Source organism: Saccopteryx bilineata, chromosome 5 (genome assembly GCF_036850765.1).
Source record: "Saccopteryx bilineata isolate mSacBil1 chromosome 5, mSacBil1_pri_phased_curated, whole genome shotgun sequence".
NCBI lineage: Eukaryota > Metazoa > Chordata > Mammalia > Chiroptera > Emballonuridae > Saccopteryx > Saccopteryx bilineata.
In genome coordinates, this window is record NC_089494.1 from 123,134,066 (window position 1) to 123,160,734 (window position 26,669).

Here is a 26,669-nt window from a genome sequence, read left to right on the forward strand (position 1 = left end):
GGAGAAGCGCCCATCAGCTTCTCCACTCTTCCCCCTCTCCTTTCTCTCTCTCTCTCCTCTTTCCCTCCTGCAGCTAAGGCTCCACTGGAGCAATGCTCCAGATGGGAAGTGCATCACCTCCTAGTGGGCTTGTGTTGTAGTAATATAAGGTTATAGTAATTAAATATATAGAAATATAAAAGTATGGTAGATATATAAAAGTAATTAAAAAGATATTAAAAATAATCATTTAAATTAAGTAAAGTTATGCCAATTGGATAGGAATTAATATAGTGGCTTAGTGCCATAACTCTGTAATGTGATAAACAGACTCTGACTTACAAGCAGAGCCCAGTTAGTATGTGTGTGAAGTTATACATAGATAAGAAGTAACTTGGTGCCATAACTCTGTAATGTGATAAACAGACTGACTTTCAAGCAGAGCCCAGTTAGTATGTATGTGAAGTTATACATAGACAAGAAGTGGCTTGGTGTTATTTACATTAACTTTGTAAATTAATGAAAATAAGAACATCTTAAAAAGTGGTTTAATGTAAACATTTCAGTAGATTGACATAAAGGGGGTTCCGGCGAGGAACTCCCAAAAAGGTGGTTTGAGGTGAGTAGATTGACACCTGTTAGAAGACGCTGGCCAGAAAGGGTACTAAAGCTGAGGGGCCCCCTGCTGCAGTAGTCGCCCAGACTCCAACGTTGATGTGGACTGTCTCCACACCACTCTGAGCTCTGACCACAGCCAGCGGACAGGAGCACGCTGACGGGCCCCCCTTAAGCTGTACCCAGGCACGCCGAAAGGATTTGTGAGTAATATATTGCCTGTGTGATTATTGCAACTAATTTGTGTGTCGGTCGTGTCTTTCCTCCGGTGGCATTTAACAGTAGCATCCTCATAGCCGCCTCAAGAGTAGTCTCGAAGAGGCTGCCAGCCCTGCTAATGTATCCCCTGCATGGGGAAGTCGAATCAGGGACACCTGATCGACGTAGAGCTTGGGCTCTACTGGGACAGCTTGCCAAGTGGATCCCGGTTAGGCATATGCAGGAGTCTATCTCTGCCTCCCTGCTTCTCACTTCAGAAAAATACAAAAAAAAAAAAAAAAAAAAAAAAAAGATAAATCTTCATGACTTTAGATTTAGCAAAAGATTGTGAGAGATGTCACTAAAAGCACAAAAAAGCTGAATAAATTGGACTTTACCCTAAAAATTTAGTGCCTTAAAGGACATGAACATGAAAAGACAAGTCACATAATGCAAATATTTGCAAACTGGTCATCTAATAAGGGACTTGATCCAAACTGTTTTTAAAAACTCTCAATAAACTTTTTGAACTCGCAAGCGCCTCCCTTTTCCTCTTCCCGGGACGGCGTCTTTAAGGCAGTCACAATGGTCCAGCGTTTGACATACCGGCAGAGGCTGTCCTACAATACAGCCTCTAACAAAACCAGACTGTCCTGAACCCCTGGTAATCGGATTGTTTACCTTTATACCAAGAAGGTTGGGAAAGCACCAAAATCTGCATGTGGGGTGTGCCCAGGCCGGCTTCGTGGAGTTCGTGCTGTAAGACCTAAAGTTCTAATGAGGTTGTCTAAAACGAAAAAACATGTAAGCAGGGCCTATGGTGGATCCATGTGTGCTAAATGTGTGCGTGACAGGATCAAGCGTGCTTTCCTTATTGAGGAGCAGAAAATCATTGTGAAAGTGCTGAAAGCACAAGCACAGAGTCAGAAGGCTAAATAAAAGATGAGGCTCTGGAGTAATAAAGACATTAAAGGCTAAAAACAAAACAAAACAAAACAAAAAAACTCTCAATAAAAAAGGCATACAGCCCAATTAAAAAACTGAAGGATCAAACTGATGTTTCTCCAAGTAAGAAATACAAATGGCCAATAAAATGTTTCTCCAAATAAGAAATACAAATGGCCAATAAGCACATAAAAAGACATTTAATATCATTACTCACCATGGAAATGTAAATCAAAACAATGAGATACCACTTCCCACTAACTAAAATATCCATAACAGAAGAGTCAGGTTGTAAAAAGGGTTAGCAAGGATATGAAGAACCTTCATATACTGGTGGGAAATGTAAAACGGTGCAACCACTGTAGAAAAATGGCAGTTCCTCAAACATTTAAGCAGAGTTACCATATGACCTATCAACTTCACTCCTAGAAACATACCCACAAGAGAAATAAAAACATGACCACATAAAAACTTCTACATGTTTACCTCAGCATTACTGATAGGTTAATAGCCAACAACTTAAATGTCCATCAACTGATGAATGAAAAACAAAATATGGTATATTCATACCCTGGAATCTTATTCACCATAAAAATGAGGAACTGATATAGTATGTTACAACATGTATAAGCTTTGAAAACATGTCAAGAGAAAGAAGCCAGTCATAAACACGTATTAAGTAATTCCATTCATATGAAATGTCTAGAACACAAAGGGATGGGGGGTTGGGAGGATAAGGAAGTAATAGCTAAAGGGTTGTTTGTTTTTTTAATTTTATTGAGAGGAGGGGAGGCAGAGACAGACTCCTGCACACTCCCAGACTGGGATCCACCCAGTGAGCCCCATTTGGGGCCCATGCTCTGCCCATCTGGGGCCCTTCCTCCATTGTAACTGGAGCCATTTTTTAGCGCCTACGGTGAGATCAAGGAGCCATCCTCAGTGCCTGGGGCCAACTTGCTCCAATAGATCCACAGATGCAGGAGGGGAGGAGGAGAGTGAGAGAGAGAAAGAGAGAGAAGAGGGGGACGGGTGGAGAAGCAGATGGGCACTTCTCCTGTGTGCCCTGGCCAGGAATCAAACCTGGGGATACCACATGCCTGGCCAATGCTCTACCAAGTGAGCCAACCAGCCAGGGCCAAGGGTTTCTTTCTGAAGTGATGAAAATATTCTAAAATCTACTATGGTGATGTTACATTCTTAAGTACATGAACTGTATGGGTATATAAAATCATCTTAATAAGGCTGTTAAAAAAAAGGTGATATTTTTAAAGATCAAAGTAGATGCAGAAAAATCCATGTGAACAAAATTAAAGTATTCCTGATTTTTCCTTCTGCCTCAGCCTACAATATGGACCAGCACAGCAATGTTGATTTTAAGATTTCAATATTTCATTCATATTTTTACATAATCTTGAGTTTTATATTATCTTGATTTTTCGAAAACTTAAAAAAAAAAGAGGACCACCAGGCAAGTTTCCTAGAGAGCATGATTTGGTTACAATAAACTATCATTTTCTTAAAACTTGCTCTGTCATGTCAGAAATTTATATACATCTACAATTATTTTAAGGAAAAATAGTTGTTTTTCAGTAACTAAAGTGCCTTTATTAAAGCTGGTTTAAAATCATTGGTCTCACCTGACCAGGCAGTGGCGCAGTGGATAGAGCGTCGGACTGGGATGCAGAGGACCCAGGTTTGAGACCCCAAGGTCGCCAGCTTCAGTGCGGGCTCATCTGGTTTGAGCAAAAGCCCACCAGCTTGAACCCAAGGTCGCTGGCTCCAGCAAGGGGTTACTCGGTCTGCTGAAGGCCCGCGGTCAAGGCACATATGAGAAAGCAATCAATGAACAACTAAGGTGTTGCAACGCGTTCCTGTCTGTCTGTCCCTATCCCTCTCTCTGATTCACTCTGTCTCTGTAAAAAATAAATAAATAAATAAAATTTTAAAATCATTGGTCTCCAAAATTTCATCGGCATTTCCTGTACTGATCACTCTTAATGACTCAGTGTGTGCACAGTATGTGTGTACTCCTTCAGAGATCTAAAATAGAGCATGCAGAGTGAATACTGTAAGTGAAATGAATTTTTAAAAAAACTATCCTAAATTCTAAAGTATAAATGGGAAAAACTTTTTTTCTAGTCTTATTATTTAGAACATCTTGTTATGAGTACCTTTGTAGGAGGCAAACCTATAGGCTCCCCTAAAAATGTTTGTGTCCTAATTCCTGGAACCTGTGAATATGTTACTTTACATGCAAAAGTAACTGTGTGGATGTAATTAAAGATGGAGAGAGAGATGTGAGGACAGAAGCAGGGGTCAGGAAGAAAGATCTGAAGATGCTATACTGCTGACTTTAAAGATGGAAGAAGGGCCCACGGACACAGAATGTAAGTGACCTACAGAGTTGGCGATGGTGGGGAAACAGATTATTCCCCAGGAAAGGCACAGAACTCTGATGACACCTTGATTTTCCCGTAGTGAGACCCATTTTGGACTTCTGACCTTCAGAACTGTCAGGTAATAAATCTTTGTTGTTTTAAGTCACTAAATTCTTAAAAGGTTAATAGAAAACTAATACACATTTTTTAGGTTGGAGTCTGTAAACTGTACTGCTCCTTTTAATTAATATGTCTTTTAACAATCCATTAGCTTCTAAAAACAATTTAAAATGTCTCAGAAGCAATTTTAAACAGGCAAAAGAGCATTAATACAGATCTCAACAATTAAGAGTACAATTGGCACTCTCAAACTACTAACTAGTAGTTTAGCAAATTAGGATAATCCTTCTGGAGGGGAGAAAAGCTTAAAATATCTTAGCCTCTTTAATCGGTTTCTAAGCAAGACCAAAAAAAAAGAAGACAAGTGTTTATGTTCAAAAATGTTCATGCCAGCTTCACTCATAATAACTAAATAGTCTAAATGTTACAAATTTAGGAAACTGTTGAATAAGTAATGGTGCACACATATTATGAAATATTATGCAACCATTAAAAATTATTGCCTGACCAGACGGTAGCACAGTAGATGAACCGTCAACCTGGGAAGCTGAGGACCCAGGTTGGAAGCCCCAAGGTCACAGGCTTGCGCATGGTCTCACCAGCTTCAGTGTGGGATCGTAGACATGACCCCATGGTTGCTGGCTTGAGCCAGGAGTCACTGGCTCAGCTGGAGCCCCCCAGACAAGGCACACAATGAGAAGCAATCAATGAACAACTACAGTAATGCAACAAGTTGATGCTTCTCATCTCTCTCCCTTCCTGTCTCTCTTGCAAAAAAAAGCTAATAAGAATCTTGAATGGCGGTATAATCTTAAGTGAAGAGATAAAACTACTACACAGATACAATATATAATAAAATCTTAAGTAAATTAAAACATTTTTACACACGGGAGAATAAAAATGCAGAATATGAAAAAGCTAAGTTATTTCTATGATAGGAATAAAGTAATTTTAATTTTCTTTTTAAACTTTAAAAATTTCGAAATTTCAACATGCACATTCATTTATTCAGAATCCATCTCATTACAAACAAGCAGTTGAAGGTGCTAAAACGTAATCCTTTTTAGGTTTATAACTAAATCATGAGGCCATGAGTCAAGCTCCTGATACTGTTTTCTAAATTAGAACCTTACATATTACATACTCAACATACTACATCAATTTTTATATTATCAAATAATTTCTACCTGTCAAATAATATTAATTAGAATTTAGTCCAAAGGCTTAAGAGTATATAAAAACCTCAATGATGTCAAAATAACCAAAAGACAAGTTTTTCTCCCAGTCCACTTAGCTCTCTGGCCACACCTGCCTCTTACTCTACACTAGACACACTACGCCTTCTGAAGACATCAAGCACACTCCCACTGTAGAGTCTCTGCCTAGAATGTTCTTCCCCTAACATAGCCATGTGGCTAGCCTTTTTTCACACCTTGATTCAAATATCACTTTCTTTCTTTCTTTTTTTTTTTTACAGGGACAAAGAGAGAGTCAGAGAGAGGGATAGATAGGGACAGACAGACAGGAACGGAGAGAGATGAGAAGTATCAATCATCAGTTTTTCGTTGTGACGCCTTAGTTGTTCATTGATTGCTTTCTCATATGTGCGTGACCATGGGGCTAAAGCAGACCGAGTAACCCCTTGTTTGAGCCAGCGATCTTGGGTCCAAGCTGGTGAGCTTTTTGGTCAAGTCAGATGAGCCTGCGCTCAAGCTGGCGACGTCAGGGTCTCGAACCTGGGTCCTCTGCATCCCAGTCCGACGCTCTATCCACTGAGCCACCACCTGGTCAGGCTAAAATATCACTTTCTTAATAAGGCCTAAGTACCTCCCTATGTAACACCAAAACCTCACCCTTTTCTGCTCTTTCTACTTTCTCCATTGCGTTTATCTTCTAACAAACAATACAACTACAAAAAAAGAAAAAAGGTATATTCTTTAATGTCTTTCACCTCTTATGGGAAAATAAATCCAAGTGAAGGATTTTGATGGCGGAACCTCATTTAGTCATTGATATATCAAAAGAGTCTGACATAACAGGCACTCAATAAATATTTGTCGAATATATGAACATACTAATAGCATGGCAAGAAACAGAGCCAACCGTACACTCTCACAATTATATCTCCCACTTAAAAAATTGAATAATTTTTGCCTGACCAGGCGGTGGCGCAGTGGATAGAGCGTTGGACTGGGATGCTGAGGACCCAGATTCGAGACCCTGAGGTCACCAGCTTGAGTGCGGGTTCATCTGGTTTGAGCAAAAGCTCACCAGCTTGGACCCAAAGTCACTAGCTGGAGCAAGGGGTTACTCAGTCTGCTGAAGGCCCACGGTCAAGGCACATGTGAGAAAGCAATCAATGAACAACTAAGCTGTTGCAATGCACAACGAAAAACTGATGATTGATGCTTCTCATCTCTCTCCATTCCTGTCTGTCCCTGTCTATCCCTCTCTGTCTGTTAAAAAAAAAAAATTGAATAATTTCCTATGCATGCATAATTAAGCAAAATATACAGCTTATCAACTTCTTAAAAGAAAATTTGGCCACCTTTATCACTCCCATGTGTTTCAGTTTGTTTATCAAAAACTCATAGCTGACTTATTCAAAAGAATCCCAATTCTATTTTGTGAACATTGTTCAATACAGATGATATAACCAGGGAAGCAAATTAAACCATTTAAAAAATATGTATTTATTACGCCAAATATGTTGAAATGCTATACATAAGATCCAATACTACTCTTATTACTAAGCAAAAAGAGCTTCTTAAATTATATGTGCTTGGTTATTTCATACATTGCAACAGTTCAGAAAGCCAAATTATGATGTAATTTTTGCAAGGTGATATAACCTTCATAACTTTCTAATTCAACTGGTATATTTTAGGTTGCAAATACTCATTCCCAGTAAGATATCATTTTGGGAGTGGACAAGTATAATCAAATATCAAACGCCTGGCCCACTTTCTGAATCAAAAACTGCTTAATATCTGAAATGGGACCCAATCAGAACTTAATTCCCTGTGACTACATAAGTAACCCAACTAACCCTACCTAATTTTAAAGCAGTTCTCTTATAATCCTTTACTCCCAGGGTTTGAAGCCTAAACCCTGTGATAGTCTTTGAAGCTCCTACTAAATAAAACAAGTCTCACATAACGCAAGGGAAAAACCTCCCAAAGATGCTGTTTAGCCAATACCTCTGAATGACGCTCTACACTTCCAGTGTCCGATCCGGAGTGCTGCTCATTTACATCATCCTCAACGTCTGACCCTGAATCCCGTTCATCCTGTACTGGGGTAGCTCCACCATCATCTGCTTAAAAATAAAACAAAAACCCACTTCAGGTGTAAGATGGATGACACCTACGGGCGAAATGAACACAATGAGTCAAGAATAATGAAAAAGCAAAGGTTACCATTAATAAAGTATAATAATGCTAATGTTGTAAATAAGACAATAGTATAATACACATATAAATTCCAACAATCATAACATGTATTGTGATATGTATGGTAGAAAAAATACATCATAAAAGGAGTGTGAAGTTTAGGAAATTTAACTGTAAGGACCAAGTCAACAACCTCTAAATAACAGTGTGCTCTGTAACTATGTATTTCAACTTGAATCTTAAACACTGAGTCTCTTCTGTCCACAGCACTTACCACTTTCTAATATACTACATAATTTATCAAGTTAATTTGTTGAATGTGGTTTTTTCTTCACTTGAATGAAAGAGCCCAAAGAGCAGGGATTTTGGTTCACCACTGAATCCCTGGAGCCCAGAATGCTGCCTTGTACATGACATACAGCATTTATTCATGAAGAGCAGAAGGAACTGCAGTTCAGAAAATGTGATCTCCGGAAAGAAAAAATACACTATACTATTACAAAATAGCAACAGTGAATTGCTACCTTACTGTAACCAATATATTAATATACAAGTTAAAACTGTACTGAGAGAAATTTAGGGCTGCTGGAGGATATGGGAAGACTTGGTTAGAAATTTATTAAAAATTTTAAAAATGTTATTATTATTTTTTTTTCTGAAGTTGGAAACGGGGAGGCAGTCAGACTCCCTCAGGAGCTTGACTAGGATCCACCTGGCACGCCCACCAGGAGCCATTCTAGCGCCTGAGGCAGAGGCCACAGAGCCATTCTCAGCCCCCAGGGCCAACTTTGCTCCAAAGGAGCCTTGGCTGCGGGAGGGGAAGAGAGAGACAGAGAGGAAGGAGAGGGGGAGGGGTGGATAGCAGATGGGCGCTTCTCCTGTGTGCCTGGCCGGGAATCAAACCCGGGACTCCTGCACACCAGGCCGACGATCTACACTGAACCAATCGGCCAGGACAAAAATGTTTTAAATGAAGCAGTCACCTACAGGAAAACAAAAGCTGCACAAAAATAGAATCACTGCGGTACTAAATAGCTATTCTACTTAGCTAAAGAATAAACACACAGTCATAACAAAACCAATTATTTTGAAATAATTTATAACAATTATGCTGCAACAGTGTGAGTACGGGGGAGAAGAGGGCACATAAAAGGTAAAATCCTGTCCCCCTCCCTCCCCCCGTTATAGGAAATCATTACAGCGTGCCTACTAACGATGCCACAGGGGCAACGTAAACTAGGAATAGGAAGGTAGACATCAATAAAAAAAAGAAGTGAAAAAACTGCTATTTTTCCCGTCTTTTAGCACTTACTTTTCATACACGTATTACAAATAATTACTTATCTAAGGAATGGTTTTACACCACAAACGAGATGGGCGTTAGGAAACACGGCAGAGCGTGCCCGGAACGGCATCGCCGTCACGACTACTCAACGTCACACGTGAGAGTGGAAGGAAGTTAGCACAGAACGGAGGGGGCGCGCAGACAACGATCTCGGCACGTGGCTCAAGCGCGCCGAGAGCAAGGCACACGGGGACGTGAGGACAGCGCCCGCGGCGTCCAGCGACCCCACAGGACAGGAAGGAGACCCCGGTTCCGTGAGGGGACGAGGTCGATCGAAGGTGAAGAGAGACACAAAGTCACACTGAAATGTTTCCGTTTCCTCCCCGGGAGAACAGCGTGGCGAAGTCCGACAGCCTGGACCCGAGGGGACAGGTCCGGGGGAGGCCCCACGCGCGGCTCCGTCCTGGGACGCGGCACTCCGCGAGCCCCGCCTCTGTGGAGTAGCTCCCGGGCTTCCTCAGAGAGAAGCCTGCGCCCACTCGGCAGGCGGCAGTACCCCCGAAACCCGCTCCCCGGGCTCGAACTTCCGGGCCGCTGCGGGTCCCCAGGCTCCGGTTCCGCGCCGAGGGCCGACTCCGCGCCCGCCGCCCTCCGCGGTACAGGCCAGCCCAGCCCCGCGCCCGGCGTCCTGCCCACCTGACTGGTCGCCGCTGTAATATTCCGAGTCCATGGCGGGCGGGCTCTGGGCGGGGAGTGTCCGCGCCCGCGCCGCCCCCTCACCTCCCTCAGGGCGGTGTGAGCCCGGATGGCGCGCTCCGGGCCTCAGAGGTTCCCGCCCAGCAGCAGCGACACGGACACTTGGACCTAAAAGCCCCAGTAAAAGAGGCCCTACCGACAGAAGAGCAGGCGTGCGAGCCGGCGCTCCACTTCCCAGAAGCACCTCTGGGGCCAAAATGGCGTCTGCCTACGATCCTCAGAGGAGCGCAGGCGCCGTTACCTTTCAGCCGGCCAATGAGAAGGCGCAGCGGTAAGGACGCAGGACCTGGACGGAAAGGAGATCTCTGGGAAAACTGAGCGGGAGCTCCGACTTCCGTTCAGTACCTTTCCTTAGAGTGTCCTGGTCTGTCTCCAGTGGAGGTGGCCGTGTTACTTGATTTGTTCGCGCCTTGCTTGAGGACCTTCTGAGTTACTCTTCTGAAAAATGAAGACTATCCTAAAGTTACACTTTCCAGCGTTCCTCCAAATAACTCGCGCTCCCGAGATGCAACGACGCGCTTGACCCCGGCCTTGGTGTGGGTGGGAACAGCGGAGAGAGGAGTGTGGCGCACTGCTCTCTGGGACTTGTAGTTTGAGGTCCAGGGGTCTGTGACGCGGAGCGCGCTGACCTGATCTAATGGCCTACATTCAAGGCATTTTTCTTTCTCGTTTGAAATAGCGACTTAATTTCCATCCCAAGAAGCCATTTGGTCAACGGTAGGAAGTCAGTTTTTTGCTTCCAGAAAGATACTCGATTAAATAATGGTGTCAATGCTGAGTATTACAGGAGCTCTGCTCCGCGGAGAAGCAGGGATGGTTAAGATAAAGCCTGACCTGTCTGCTCTGGGAAAGGCTCATTTTTAAGACCAACCTTTATCCCTATGACTTTGATAAAACTCACTCTCTACTTCTTTTCATGACTCCCGAAGACCTGAAGGTGACCCCCTTAACTCCCTTTCCTTGGTCTCATGCATGATTGCTGGGATTAAAACTCTTTGCTCCCTGAAAACAGCTAGACACAGAGCGATGAACATTTCTGTTCACCTAACTGACTGAAAGTTCTAATTGCAAGACACTTCCAACTCCAAATTGTCCCTTCTTCCACCCTGTGAGACTGGAAGGCAAAACCACCCTGCCTGAACACTCCAGTCTTCATATCTGGGGTGCTGTCCCCGTTGCAATGCCCTGAATAAAATCCATTCTCTTACTTGTTCATTTTTATCTTAGACAAAGAGGAGAATTTTCTTGCCTTTTGATGGAAGGGATAGTAGAGGATTACCCAGGAGGTGCAGACTTGCAGAAATAGGGCCTTTGTTAGGTGGCAAAGCTTACTTACATCTTGAAATAGGTTTTTAGCTGTGCCTGTCTTGCTGTAAGGCTGCATTTGGTGCCCTGGAAGGTCCACATCCTACCTTGGAGTTGGGAGCTGTGGGTTCTTTGATGCCAGCTCTGCTATAAATTCCCAGAGTTATTTTAGCCAAGCCACCGCCCAGCTGTGATAATCTATGAACTGTTGTTGTGAGTCAGGGGCACAGAGAGAGATCAGCAGACAAAATCATCAAGGACTAGTAATATTGCAAATGGGGACTTACTTGAAAGCCCACTGATAGTGGGGTATGAATTATTTGGCCAGCCTTTTGAGACAACTTGCCGAACATCCGGAAGAGGGAGATCACACAATATAAGAAAGCTTGGCACTGGCACAATCTTCCATGGCCCACCAGCGATACTATGGCCCCCAAGCAGCCACTCATACAATTGCAGTGGGTCTTTAGGTCTCACATGGAAGGATGACCAGAATATATTAAGTGGGAAAAGAGTAATAGAATGTAGTAAATGGCATAACTTTATTCATGGGAACAGCCAAAGGAGTGAAAAAAATAAAACTCAAGAATTCCTTGTTAAGCATGGTGGGAAAAGACCTGACAAACTTGATACATAAAAATAAAAACCCACCTGACGAGGTGGTGGCGCAGTGGATAGAGCATCGGACTGGGAAGCTGAGGACCCAGGTTCGAGACCCCGAGGTCGCCAGCTTGAGCGCAGGCTCATCTGGTTTGAGCAAAAGCTCACCAGCTTGGACCCAAGGTCGCTGGCTCTGTTGAAGGCCCATGGTCAAGGCACATATGAGAAAGCAATCAATGAACAACTAAGGTGTTGCAACGCGCAACAACAACAACAAAAAAACTAAAGATTGGTGCTTCTCATCTCTCTGTTCCTGTCTGTCTGTCCCTGTCTATCCCTCTCTCTGTCTCTGAAAACAATAAAATAAAAATTAAAAAAATAAAAATAAAAACCCTGCCTGACCAGGCGGCGGCGCAGTGAATAGAGCGTCAGACTGGGTTGTGGAGGACCCAGGTTAGTGGCCCCGAGGTCACCAGCTTGAGCGTGGTTTGACCAAAACTCACCAGCTTGGACCCAAGGTCGCTGGCTCGAGTAAGGGGTCACTCGGTCTGCTGAAGGCCCGAGGTCAAGGCACATATGAGAAAGCAATCAATGAACAACTAAGGTCTCGCAACGAAAAACTGATGATTGATGCTTCTCATCTCTCTCCAATCCTGTCTTTCTGTCCCTGTCTTTCTGTCCTGTCTTTCTATCCCTCTCTCTGACTCTCTGTCCCTGTAAAAAAAATAAAAAAAATAAAAAATAAAAACCCTGACTAGGTAGCACAGTTGGTTGGGGTGTTGTACCAACATGGCAAGGTTGTGGGTTTGATACCTGGTCAGGGCACATGCAAGAATCAACCAATGAATGAATATATAAGTGGAACAATGAATCAATGTCCCTCTTTCTCTCTCTCTCCCTTTCTCTCTAAAAATTAATTTTAAAAATTAAAATAAAAACTGTTTTTAAAAAGTATGGATGGGGCCCTGGCCGGTTGGCTCAGTGGTAGAACGTCGGCCTGGCGTGCAAGAATCCAGGGTTCGATTCCCGGCCAGGGCACACAGGAGAAGCGCCCATCTGCTTCTCCACCCCTCTACCTCTCCTTCCTCTCTGTCTCTCTCTTCCCCTCCTGCAGCCGAGGCTCCTTTGGAGCAAAAGTTGGCCCAGGTGCTGGGGGTGGCTCTGTGGCCTGTGCCTCAGGTGCTAGAATGGCTCTGGTTGCAGCAGAGCGACGCCCCAGATGAGCAGAGCATCACTGCCTGGTGGGCGTGCCGGGTGGATCCCAGTCGGGCGCATGCGGGAGTCTGTCTGACTGCCTCCCCGTTTCCAGCTTTGGAAAAATACAAAAAAAAAAAAAAAAGTATGGATGGTATAAACAATATACTTTAGCAAAATCAGGAAATTAAAATTGTTTTTCAACTCATATTATAGACCAAGTGCCAATCTCTTCTTAGTGAATATAAAGCCCCTAGAAATCAGTAAGAAGAACAATAGAAAAATGGGCAAAAGATATGACAATTTACAGAAAAGAAATGATTGATACATCTAAGACACATGAAAAGATATTCCCCTAAAATAAGATAAAGGTAAAGTAAAATCATATTGAGATATTTTTTCACTTTCTCAGATTGCAGAAAACTGTTAACAGTCCATTGGTGAGGGGCATAAAGAAATAGACCTTCTCATAAGTTGCTGGTGGGGGTATATTGGTACAGCTCTCTACAGAGAGAAATTTAGAAATATTTATAGAAATTACAAATGGGGAGTCCTGGAAGGAGGAAGACAGGGTTGCAGAACAGGGTCTCCTTCGCTTTGCCCTCCAGCTGCGGCAGCTTTGCCTCGAGCCAGCTGAGTGAGCTCCAGTGAGCAGCCACAATCCCCACACATTCCAGCCCTTCTTGAAGTTTTGCGAGAACCACCAGCAGACAGAGCCACACGTGGCCAATGTGTATGCCCCCATCATATACTGACCTCAGCAAAGCTGCCAGAGATAACAATGGATTTGGTTTTGTGTTGGTAAAACTACATGCAAGAACAAAGTCATGCATTGGCATGAAATTTTCAACATCTGGTTCATCTAATATAGATATTGGTAAAGTTACTGGGACCTTGCAAATATAAATGATATTACTAGTGTGATTATAGTCTGATTTTCATATAAAAATGGAACACCCCTAGATACAGACATTGCAATTAAAGACCAGATTTGTGAAGGTTTGAAAATGACATTTAACACCACCTTTTCACCAAACATGGGAAAGAAAAGTGATAAAATCAAGTCTTCTTACAAGAGGGAGTGTATAAACCTCGGTTGCAATGTTGCCTTTGATTTTACTGGACCTACAATCCTTAGTTCAGCTGTCTTTGGCTTGCTGGATACCAGATCACCTTTGACAGACCAAATCAAAGCTGATGAGAAATAACTTCGCAGTGAGCTACAGTGCTGGGGACGTCCAGGTGCACACTAATGAAAGCGATTGGACAGAATTTGGAGTGTCAATTTACTAGAAAGCATGTGAAGGTCTTAAGCACTTCAGTAAATCTCTCTTGGACATCAGGTTCCAACTGCACTTGCTTTTGCGTCGTGGTGAAATATCAGTTGGATCCCCCTGCTTCCATTTCTGCAAAAGTCAGTTACTCTAGTTCAATTGGCTGGGCTTCACTGGGACTCTGAGGCCCGGTGTGCAGCTTACACTGCCTCTCTTGTGCATAGTAAGAGCATTAATGCTAGAGGCCACAGGCTTGGGTGGGCCCTGGAGTTGAAGGCTTAAAGCAGCTGGAAGAAACCTTAGGGAATGTCCATCAGAAGATTCGGCCTTAGTATATTTCCAGTGTGACCAGCAGGCTTTTCCCCCTAAAGCAGTGGCCCCCAACCTTTTTTGGGCCACAGACCTGTTTAATGTCAGAAAATATTTTCATGGACTAGCCTTTAGGGTGGGACGGATAAATGTATCATGTGACTGAGACAAGCGTCAAGAGTGAGTCTTAGACGGATATAATAGAGGAAATCTGGTCAATTTTTAAAATAAAACATCGTTCAGACTTAAATATAAATAAAACAGAAATAATGTAAGTTACTTATTCTTTTTCTGTGGATCTGTACCAAATGGCCCACAGACAGGTACCAGTACACGGCCCGGGGATTGGGGACCACTGCCCTAAAGTGGTCAGAACAAAGGATAATCTAAGCAAGGGCTGTATTTTAGCTTTTTTTTGTGGAGGGCCCAAGGTCCCGGACCAGAGGCAAATTTAATGGCAGGCACACCAGGTGAGTGCCCTGGGCCCTGACTTCCGAAGGGCCCCGCAAAAACCCCAACTTTACACATTTTTCTAATGTATGGGGCCCAATATTTTCTTCTGAGCCCAGGGCCTCAACAGACCTTAATCTGCCTCTGCCCCAGGCTGCAGGACTGGGAGGCCCCTGTACTTCCATAGAGGTTTTGTGATTGGCATCTGTGCCCAGGTGGCCACCTGGGTCAGGGACAGGGCTGTGTAGTTCATGGAGGCCAGGCCAAGGACATGGAGTGAAGCCCTTCACCAAGCAGGCAGCCTAGTCAAGGACATGAAGACCAAGACCCTGGAGGAGACCCACCTCTTTCCCTGCCCATGGGGAGGCTGAGGTCATCGACTTTTTCTTGGGGGTATCCCTCAAGAATGAGATTTTGAAGATTATGCCCATGCAAAAGCAGACCCATGCTGACCACAGGACCCAGAAAAGGCACTTGTCACCATTGGAGACTACAGTGGACTTGGGTGTTAAGTGCTCAAAGGATGCCATTCCTGGGGCCATCTTTCTGGCCAAGTTCTCTATCGTCCCTGTGGGGGAACACAATCAGCAAGACCCACACTGTCCCTTGCAAGGGGGCCAGCCACTGTGGCTCTGTGCTGCCACACCTCATCCCTAACCCTGGGGCACTGACATCGTCTCAGCCCCTGTGCCTGAGAAGCTGCTAACGATGGCCTGTATAGACGACTGCTACACCTTGATGGCCTATATAGACGACTGCTACACCTTGGCCGGTTGCCTGCCACCTTGGGTGACTTTGCCAAGGGAAAGGTGTTTGATACCATCTCTAAGACCTATAGCTGCCTCACCCCTGGCTCTGGAGAGAAACCATGCTCACCGAGTCTCCCTATCAGGAACTCACCGGACATCTTGTAAAGCCCACACTAGAGTTCCTGTACAGAGGACACAGGCTCCAGCCATAGCCACAATTTTATACAAGAAAAATAAAATGAATTATGCTTGTTAAAAAAAATAAACAAGAGCTGTATTTTAAATATTTAGAGGGTTACTTGTTAGCTCATTCCTAGTTGAATTGGTTATCAATTCAGTCACCAATGCTGCAGTCATGTGATCACTTATATATTATGTAAGTGTATTTAACTATTAAATGCATGATCCACCCATATTGGAATAGACTTTTATGAAAGCTCAAAAAAAATTACAAGTGTCCATGCCTTTTGGCCTCCAATTTTACTTCAGAAAATGTATTCTACAAATATATACTTCATCATGTACAAATAACATATCTATAAAATTATCAATTGTAGCACTATTTTCAAAATGTTAGAAATACTCTAAATGTTCAAACAAGAATAATTGCAAAATTATGACACATCTACCCCTTGCAATGTTATGTAGCTATACCAAAAACATGATGAAACTCTTTGACATAATGATATAATAAGATTTCTGAACTGGATTTGGAAATAATGAAAGATGCAGAACAGTGGTTAAGTATGCCATCTTTTGTGGAAAGAGGAGGATAATAGATTTTTTGTTGCTCAGGTTTTTATTTTATTATATATTTTTAAAATTTGAAAATTGTATAAGGAAGAAAGTATTGGTTATCTGTTGTGGGGGGAAAGGGAAGAAATGAGCCTTTAAGTTTTTTATAACAAGTGATAACTTTTATTCAACTCTAATTCTGTCATGGAACATTTTAAAGCCAGTAGCCACAGCCACCATCACAGCCACCTGGCCCATGCAGGTTCGCATTAGACTTGGACAGATGGTAATGAAACAATGGAGCCAAGAACTGGTGGGCCATTAGCTTTAATCCTAGCTTGCACCTGGTGGGCAAGAAATTCACACAATGGGAAAACACTTCCCATTCTATCCAGGGCTACCAAAGCCACTGACTTATTTGAGTTTCCTAGAATCAGATGTTTCTACCTCACCAGCCTTATTCACCTCTGTTCCCCATCTCTTTCTCTCTGCACAAATTCTGCACAAACTGGCTTCTCCTTCAGCCCTCCACCATCTTGACTGCTTCTCCTCTCCTCCACGTGGCCTTTCTCTGCTCTCCTCCAGAATGGGTTCCTCTGCCCCATTTTATAGTGTAGAAATCAAAACCTTTAATCCAATATACAAACAAGAAAGTCTCTGATACAAAGTCACTTAGGGTGGGAAAAGGTTAGTCTTAAAACCAAGCCTTAGGCTATAAGAACCCTGCCTGCTTACAGCCTGTCACCCACACCCAATGCAAACTATAAGCGAGCAAACATATATGTCATATGTGCAAACTTCTTTGACCCACATTCCACCCCTTTCACTTGCTTACAATCTAAAGCACAGGTATTCCTCCTGCACAAGGAAATTAGGCACGTTACACAAATTACAACAACATGACAAATCATACAATTTCAACAATTATAAAGATACACTTTATCAGTCTCTGAGCACTTTTCCAAAAATGCAAATTGTCCTCAGACTTCTTTCTAGCCATGGAAAAATCTTCCTGGGGCAGGGCCTCCAGCAAAGCCACCACCCACCCCCATCAGGGTATTTCACATTGTCCAAAATTCTTGAGTCCATCCAACAAAGGAGCCAGTGCCCACTCCAGTCATATTCCAGGAAATCAGTCCATGCACATGGGGCCTCAGCCATGCCCCTCATCCCTGCCATCCTGGCAGGTCTTACACTGTCCCAAGGAGGAGCACGTGGCAATGGCAGTTAGCATTTTCATCTCTGCTCCAGAGAGCATGACGGCATTCACCCCTATGTCCCAAAATCGCAGACCTACCAGGGGTGTAGTAGGTACTCCTTGCTGCCAGACTCTCACCTTCTGGAGACTGCAGATTGCAACTCCAGCCCGATTCTCCTCATCCTCCAAAGAGGAACTGAAAATGCCAGCTCCCACTGCCAGGCTTGAGCCCCAGGCCGCCACCTTCTGCTCCACGGGTCTTGCAGCCCCAGCCCCAGCCTCAGCCCCGGTCTCCCGCAGCTGCTGGCACTCCACAATGTCTAGGTCATTTGCAACTCATGACCCTATGATTCCTTATCCAGCAGCTGCTCCATTTCCAAGCAAATCTCACGAACCAGGTCGGCCTCCTTCTCCAGTGCTTGCTCCAGCTCCAGGGTCAGCATCTCTTTCTCCCATGTTTGCTCCAGCACCTTCCACTACTCAGTTTGGTCCTGGGCAGCCTCTTCCACAGAGCTCTTGGTTTTCTCATGGCTGTAAAAGTCAGCCAGCCTATGTCCCCCAAAAGGACAGCCACGGGGAACCATAACAGCAGCCAGTTCTCTACTCCACCATTCAAAGGTGGTGGTGGCTCCATACCAATCTGTATCAAATCCTGCCACAGACTATACCAAATGTAAAGCCAGTAGCCACGGCCACCATCACAGCCACCTGGCCCGTGGAGGTTCACGTTTGATTCGGATAGATGGTAATGAAACAACAAAGCTAAAAACTGGTGGGCCATTAGCTTTAATCCTAGCTTGCACTAGGCAGGCAAGAAATACACAAAGTGGGAAAACACTTCCCTTTCCATTCAGGGCTCCCAAAGCCACAGACTTATTCCAGTTTCCTAGAATCAAAGGTTTCTACCTCACCAGTTTTGTAAAGTACCGTATCTCAGATGCTGAAAAGTACTGTACCTCACTTCTGTGGGTTTACATAGAGACACCAAGTCCAGATGACTTTTGAAGGGTTTTATTAAAGGAGGAGATTTATTAAATATGCCAGCCACATATGGCTGACACAGGACATTTGTAAATCCAAATCATGTGCACCAAATATATCTCAGGGTCTGGTTATATACCCTTGATCACACACACAGGTTGGGGAGAGCATGACATCATGGCACAAGCTTACAACATTTGTTTAGGGGATACACAGAAACATTAAGACTTTTAAGGTAACACAATCAAAGATATTTACAATCTTTCAAGGTTCATCTTCCCTCCTTTGCCTAGAGCAGCGGTTCTCAACCTGTGGGTCACGACCCCGGTGGGGGTCGAATGACCAAAACACAGGGGTCGCCTAACGCCATCGGAAATACATATTTTATTTAAAAAAGTATTGTATAATAAATATGTATTTTCCTATGACTTTAGGCGACCCCTGTGTAGGAAAGTAATTTTACTTTATAAAAAAAATTTTTTTTTTTTGGTATTTTTCTGAAGCCGGAAACGGGGAGAGACAGTCAGAAAGACTCCCGCATGCGCCCCACCGGGATCCACCCGGCACGCCCACCAGGGGGCGACGCTTGCCCATCCGGGGCATCGCTCTGTCATGACTAGAGCCACTCTAGCGCCTGGGGCAGAGGCCAAGGAGCCATCCCCAGCGCCCGGACCATCTTTGCTCCAATGGAGCCTTGGCTACGGGAGGGGAAGAGAGAGAGAGGAAGGAGAGGGGGATGGGTGGAGAAGCAGATGGGCGCTTCTCCTGTGTGCCCTGGCCAGGAATCGAACCCAGGACCTCCGCACGCCAGGCCGACACTCTACCACCAAGCCAACTGGCCAGGGCCTACTTTATAAAATTTATAAAGCAGAGTTACAGCAAGTTAAAGCATATAATAAAAATTACTTACCAAGTACTTTATGTCGGGTTTTCGCTAAGTTTGGCAGAATAAATCTTTATAAAACAACTTACTATAGTTAAATCTATCGATTTATTTATACTTTGGTTGCTCTGCTACAGCCCACCATGAAAGCTGGAACACCCGCTAGTGGGCAGTAAGGACCAGGTTGACTACCACTGCTTTAATCCAGTATACAAACAAGGAAGTCTCTAATACAAAGTCACTTAGGGTGGGCAAGGCTTAGTCTTAATACTAATCCTTAGGCTATAAAAAGTCCTGCCTGCTTATAGCCTGTCCCCCACATACAAAACAAACTATAAACAAACAAACATATATGTCATATTTGCAAACTTATTTAACCCACACACATTATCCAGCTAGCCTTCTTTTTTTTTGTTCGTTTTTTTTTGTTTGTTTGTTTTTAATTATAATTTTATTTTTTTAATGGGGCGACATCAATAAATCAGGTTACATATATTCAAAGATCAACAAGTCCAGGTTATCTTGTCTTTCAATTATGTTGCATACCCATCACCCAAAGTCAGATTGTCCTCTGTCACCTTCTATCTAGTTTTCTTTGTGCCCCTCCCCCTCCCCCTTTCCCTCTCCCTTTCCCCCCTCCCCCCATAACCACCACACTCTTATCAATGTCTCTTAGTTTCACTTTTATGTCCCACCTACGTATGGAATAATGCAGTTCCTGTTTTTTTCTGATTTACTTATTTCACTTCGTATAATGTTATCAAGATCCCACCATTTTGCTGTAAATGATCCGATGGCATCATTTCTTATGGCTGAGTAGTATTCCATAGTGTATATGTGCCACATCTTCTTTATCCAGTCGTCTATTGACGGGCTTTTTGGTTGTTTCCATGTCCTGGCCACTGTGAACAATGCTGCAATGAACATGGGGCTGCATGTGTCTTTACATATCAATGTTTCTGAGTTTTGGGGGTATATACCCAGTAGAGGGATTGCTGGTTCATAAGGTAGTTCTATTTGCAGTTTTTTGAGGAACCACCATACTTTCTTCCATAATGGTTGTACTACTTTACATTCCCACCAACAGTGTATGAGGGTTCCTTTTTCTCCACAGCCTCTCCAACATTTGCTATTACCTGTCTTGTTAATAATAGCTAATCTAACAGGTGTGAGGTGATATCTCATTGCAGTTTTGATTTGCATTTCTCTAATAGCTAAAGAAGATGAGCATCTTTTCATATATCTGTTGGCCATTTGTACTTCCTCCTGGGAGAAGTGTCTGTTCATGTCCTCTTCCCATTTTTTTATTGGATTGTTTGTTTGTTTGTTGTTGAGTTTTATGAGTTCTTTGTATATTTTGGATATTAGGCAATTATCTGAGCTGTTGTTTGAAAATATCATTTCCCATTTAGTTGGCTTTCTGTTTATTTTGTTATCAGTTTCTCTTGCTGAGCAAAAACTTCTTAGTCTGATGTAGTCCCATTCGTTAATTTTTGCCTTCACTTCTCTTGCCTTTGGAGTCAAATTCATAAAATGCTCTTTAAAACCCAGGTCCATGAGTTGAGTACCTATGTCTTCTTCTATTGTTTCAGGTCTTATGTTTAGATCTTTGATCCATTTTGAGTTAATTTTAGTACAGGGGGACAAACTGTAGTCCAGTTTCATTCTTTTGCATGTGGCTTTCCAGTTTTCCCAGCAGCATTTATTGAAGAGGCTTTCTTTTCTCCATTGTGTGTTGTTGTCCCCTTTATCAAAAATTATTTGACTATATATATGTGGTTTTATTTCTGGACTTTCTATTCTGTTCCATTGGTCTGAGTGTCTATTTTTCTGCCAATACCATGCTGTTTTGATTGTCGTGGCCCTATAATAGAATTTGAAGTGAAGTATTGTAATGCCCCCAGCTTCATTCTTTTTCTTTAGGATTGCTTTGGCTATTCGGGGTTTTTTATAGTTCCATATAAATCTGATGATTTTTTGCTCTATTTCTTTAAAAAATGTCATTGGAATTTTGATGGGAATTGCATTAAATTTGTATATTGCTTTGGGTAATATAGCCATCTTGATTATATTTATTCTTCCTAACCAAGAGCAAGGAATATTCTTCCATCTCATTATATCTTTCTCAATTTCTCTTAACAATGGTTTATAGTTTTCATTATATAAGTCCTTTACATTCTTTGTTATGTTTATTCCTAAGTATTTTATTTTTTTTGTTGCAATTGTGAAGGGAATTATTCTTTTGAGTTCCTTCTCAATTGTTTCATTGTTGGCATATAGAAAGGCTATTGACTTCTGTATGTTAATTTTGTATCCTGCGACCTTACTGTATTGGCTTATTGTTTCTAGTAGTCTTTTTGTGGATTCTTTGGGGTTTTCGATGTATAGGATCATATCATCTGCAAAAAGTGATACCTTTACTTCTTCTTTTCCGATATGGATGCCTTTTATTTCTTTGTCTTGTCTGATTGCTCTGGCTAGAACCTCTAGTACCACATTAAATAACAGTGGAGAGAGTGGACAACCCTGTCTTGTTCCTGATTTAAGGGGGAAAGCCTTCAGTTTTGTGCCATTTAATATGATGTTAGCTGATGGTTTATCATATATGGCCTTTATCATGTTGAGATATTTTCCTTCTATACCCATTTTGTTGAGAGTCTTAAACATAAAATTGTGTTGTATTTTATCGAAAGCCTTTTCTGCGTCTATTGATAAGATCATGTGGGTTTTGTTCTTTGTTTTGTTGATATGGTGTATTATGTTAACCGTTTTACGTATGTTGAACCATCCTTGAGATTCTGGGATGAATCCCACTTGATCGTGATGTATTATTTTTTTAATATGTTGCTGTATTCGATTTGCTAGTATTTTGTTTAGTATTTTAGCATCTGTATTCATTAGAGATATTGGTCTGTAGTTTTCTTTTTTTGTGCCATCCTTGCCTGGTTTTGGTATGAGGGTTATGTTGGCCTCATAAAATGTGTTTGGAAGTATTGCTTCTTCTTCAATTTTTTGGAAGACTTTGAGTAGAATAGGAACCAAGTCTTCTTTGAATGTTTGATAAAATTCGCTGGTATAGCCGTCAGGGCCTGGACTTTTATTTTTGGGGAGGTTTTTAATGGTTTTTTCTATTTCTTCTCTACTAATAGGTCTGTTTAGGCTTTCTGCTTCTCCTTGACTCAGTCTAGGAAGGTTGTATTGTTCTAGGAATTTATCCATTTCTTCTAGATTGTTGAATTTAGTGGCATAAAGTTTTTCATAGTATTCTACAATAATTCTTTGTATATCTACGGTGTCTGTGGTGATTTCTCCTCTTTCATTTTGGATTTTGTTTATATGAATTCTTTCTCTTTTTTCCTTGGTAAGTCTTGCCAAGGGTTTGTCAATTTTATTGATCTTTTCAAAGAACCAGATCTTTGTTCTATTAATTTTTTCTATAGTTTTACTGTTCTCTATTTCATTTATTTCTGCTCTGATTTTTATTATCTCCTTTCTTCGGCTAGTTTTGGGTTGTTTTTGTTCTTCTTTTTCTAGTTCCTTAAGGTGTGAAGTTAAGTGGTTCACTTGGGCTGTCTCTTGTTTGTTCATATATGCCTGAAGTGATATGAACTTCCCTCTTATCACTGCTTTTTCTGCATCCCATAGATTCTGATATGTCGTATTGTCATTTTCATTAGTCTGTATATATCTTTTGATCTCTGCACTTATTTCTTCTTTGACCCATTCATTTTTTAAAAGTATGTTGTTTAGTTTCCACATTTTTGTGGGATTTTTTTCCTCCTTTTTGCAGTTGAATTCTAGTTTCAAGGCTTTATGATCAGAAAATATGCTTGGTACAACTTCGATTTTTCTGAATTTGCTGATGTTGTTTTTGTGGCCCAACATATGGTCAATTCTTGAGAATGATCCATGTGCACTGGAGAAAAATGTATACTCAGTCACTTTGGGATGAAATGTCCTGTAGATGTCTATCATATCCAGGTGCTCTAGTGTTTTGTTTAAGGCCACTATATCTTTGTTGATTCTCTGTTTGGATGACCGATCTAGAGCCGTCAGCGGTGTATTGAGGTCTCCAAGTATGATTGTATTTTTGTCAGTTTTTGTTTTAAGGTCAATAAGTAGCTGTCTTATATATTTTGGTGCTCCTTGGTTTGGTGCATATATATTAAGAATTGTTATGTCTTCTTGATTCAGTGTCCCCTTAGCCATTATGAAATGGCCATTTTTGTCTCTGAGTACTTTTGCTGTCTTGTAGTCAGCATTATCAGATATGAGTATTGCTACGCTTGCTTTTTTTTGGATGTTATTTGCTTGGAGTATTGTTTTCCAGCCTTTCACTTTGAGTTTGTTTTTATCCTTGTTACTTAGATGCGTTTCCTGTAGGCAGCATACAGTTGGATTTTCTTTTTTAATCCATTCTGCTACTCTGTGTCTTTTTATTGGTGAGTTTAATCCGTTTACATTTAGTGTAATTATTGACACTTGTGAGTTCCCTATTGCCATTTTATAGATTGCTTTCTGTTAGTTTTGTGTCTTGTTTGATCCTTCTCTTTCATTTTTTTATCTTTTGTTTTTATTTGGTTGTATTCCATACATCTTTCCACTGTTGCTATCTTTTTTATCTCATGTGCTTCTGTGGTGGTTTTTTCAATGGTGGTTACCTTTAGGTAATGAAAAGGGTTCCTACCCTGTTCATTGTAGCGCACTATTTTGTGAGTACTTTTGCACTCCATCGTCCTTTGCTACTGTTAATCTCCATTCTCTCCCCCCTTTCTTTTTGTTGTTGTCACAGTTTAAATTTGGTTTTATTGTGTTCTTCTTGGAGCTTTTACTTCTGGCTTTATTTTATTTTTTGTTCTTTGTATCTGATTGGAGAACCCCCTTTAGTAATTCCTGGAGTGGGGGTTTTCTGATGATAAATTCCCTCATCTTTTCTGTATCTGTGAATGTTTTTATTTCTCCTTCATATTTGAAGGATAGCTTTGATGGGTATAGTATTTGTGGCTGAAAGTTCCTCTCTTTCAGGACTTTAAATATTGGGGTCCACTCACTTCTAGCTTGTAGGGTTTCTGCTGAGAAATCTGATGATAGTCTAATGGGCCTTCCTTTATATGTTGTATTCTTCTTTTCCCTGGCTGCCTTGAGAATTTTTTCTTTGCCATTGGTTTGTGCCAATTTCATTATGATGTGCCTTGGAGTAGGTTTGTTGGGGTTAAGAAAACTTGAAGTTCTGTTTGCTTCATGAATTTGAGGCTTTAGTTCTTTCCACAGGCTTGGGAAGTTCTCATCTATTATTTGTTTGAGTATGTTCTCCATTCCATTTTCTCTCTCTTCTCCCTCTGATATACCTATTATTCTTATGTTATTCTTTCTGATGGAGTCAGATAATTCTTGCAGGGCTATCTCATTTTTTTAAATTTTTGAGTCTCTTTCTTCCTCTCTCTGTTGTGCCTCAAGTTGCTTGTCTTCTATTTCACTAATCCTCTCTTCTATCTGGCCTGTTCTATTAGCCAAGCTTGTTACCTCGTTTTTCAGCTCGTGAATTGAGTTTTTCATCTCTGTTTGATTTGTTTGTATAGTTTCAATTTCCTTGGACATATATTCTTTGTGTTCATTGAGTTGTTTTCTGAGCTCCCTAAATTGCCTTTCTGTGTTTTCTTGTATATCTCTGAGTATTTTTAGGATTTCTATCTTGAATTCTCTGTCATTTAACTCCAAGGTTTCCAATATATTAAATTTTTTCTCCATAGATTTTCCCTCTTCTATCTGTGTTACCTCTCTTTCTTTTGTATCCATGATATTTGATTTTCTCTTCCTTAATGACATTTGAGGGTGGTTTTGTTGATAGTATTAATGAGATTTAATAAAAAATAAAAAGTTAAAAAAATAAAAAATTGAAAAAAGTTGTTTTTTTAAAAAAAATTAATAATGAAATAAAGAAAAATAAAATAAAATAAAAATTTTAAAAAAGGAAATTATTCCCCCCCTCCTTTTTTTTCTCTCCTCTCCTCTCCCCTCTTTCTTGAGAAAATCTTGTGGTGAACTGTGAATTATATTGTATTTAATAGAACAAACAATGCCTGTAATGGAGGGCCTGAATTGGGGAAAAGTAATAAAGGGGCAAGAAAAAAATAAATAAATAAATAAAGGGGTGGTGGTATGGACCCACAAAAAGCAAATAATAAAAAAATTTGGATCAAGAATAAAATGATTTGCGTTTAGGTGTTGGTTGACTAAGAGTTATGATGAGAGGAGTAAGAGGGAAACAGGAAAATGGGGGGACAAATTAAAAAATTACTATTGTATTTAGTGGAACAAGAGCTTGATAAAATGGAGAGCCATGGATGGGAGCACTGCTAGTGAGTTAAAAAGGTGAAGTAAAAACCCTCCAAAATGCCACAAACATAAGTTTGAGTCCCAGATAAAATAATTTGTTTGTTATTGAGGTTTGAATGAGAGGAGATGTAAAGGAAAAAGGAAGAAACTAATATAGAGGGAGAAAAGAAGAGAGAGAGAGAAAAAAAGAGGGAACCACTAAAAGAAGAAAAAAGAAAAAAGAGGAGAGAGAGAGAGAGTTAAGGGTTTTGGAGTGCAACCCTCATAGAGAGAAAGGAAGAGGAAAGAAAAGATAATGGGAGATGTAACACTTATGGGTAGTGTAGTTCAAGGAGAGGAGAGAGTAAGACCGGTAGGGAGTTAAACGACCAAATTGGAGGAGGAAAAAAAAAAGAAAAAAGAAGAGAAAAAAAATCAAGGATGAAGATAAGAGAAACAAACGAACAAATATAATAAAATGGGATAGGTTATAAAGTCTGCGGATTATTCTGATTTTGAGAGGTTATCTTCTTGCTTTTTCTTTTCTCTCCCTCTTCCTGGTCGGCGACTCTGTACCCCGGGTTCTGCCCCTTTGGCACGCTCAGGTAGAGGTTTGCAGTTGATAAGTCTCTATGGCGATGTCATGTATTGTGCTTCAGTCTTGTTGGCAGTCGAGGCTCATTAGCGTTTACAGGCTCCGACAGTGAGAGAGTCCGTGTTCCAGGAGCCTCTCTCCTAGTCTTTCCTTCCTCAACCAGCAGCCTGAGAATCCAACTATGGGGTTGCTGCTGCCTCTGCCTGGATAGTAAGAGGCTCAAAGAACGGTCAACTCCCCACTCTTATTTCCACTCAGCACAGGGCTCTGGGTAAGGCTCAGTCAGTCAGAGCTGCTAGCATAATCAGCCGGGGCTTTCGCCTACTCAAAGACCTCTGGTCTGCCACTCTGTCTGGTAACACGGGCGGGTCTGTGCGCGCAGACCAGGATGTTAGACTGGAAGTCTCGCCCTC

At 41.7% G+C, this 26,669-nt stretch overlaps 1 protein-coding gene and 3 pseudogenes across 6 annotated transcripts in view; 3 read left to right on the plus strand and 1 right to left on the minus strand.

Annotated features, from left to right (window-relative positions):
- IWS1 (interacts with SUPT6H, CTD assembly factor 1) overlaps positions 1-9,929 on the minus strand; it is a 49,419-nt gene extending 39,490 nt beyond the window's left edge. For 2 of the 6 annotated variants that reach the window (XM_066280382.1, XM_066280381.1), the window contains exons 1-2: positions 9,609-9,929; positions 7,436-7,554 (exon numbers count right to left, since the gene is read on the minus strand). In XM_066280382.1, the coding sequence (XP_066136479.1) occupies positions 7,436-7,554; positions 9,609-9,642 (153 nt within the window). In that variant the 5' untranslated portion in view covers positions 9,643-9,929. Of the gene's footprint in view, positions 1-7,435; positions 7,555-8,939; positions 9,568-9,608 lie in introns of those variants that run through there. The other 4 variants (XM_066280379.1, XM_066280384.1, XM_066280380.1 and 1 more) reach the window with 4 other exon arrangements.
- On the plus strand, positions 1,335-1,764 carry LOC136338163 (large ribosomal subunit protein eL34-like; annotated as a pseudogene).
- A 3,567-nt stretch (positions 9,930-13,496) lies between the features above and the next one.
- LOC136338643 (voltage-dependent anion-selective channel protein 2 pseudogene) lies at positions 13,497-14,323 on the plus strand (annotated as a pseudogene).
- A 785-nt stretch (positions 14,324-15,108) lies between these two features.
- LOC136306529 (small ribosomal subunit protein uS5 pseudogene) lies at positions 15,109-15,805 on the plus strand (annotated as a pseudogene).
- Positions 15,806-26,669: the final 10,864 nt, after the last annotated feature.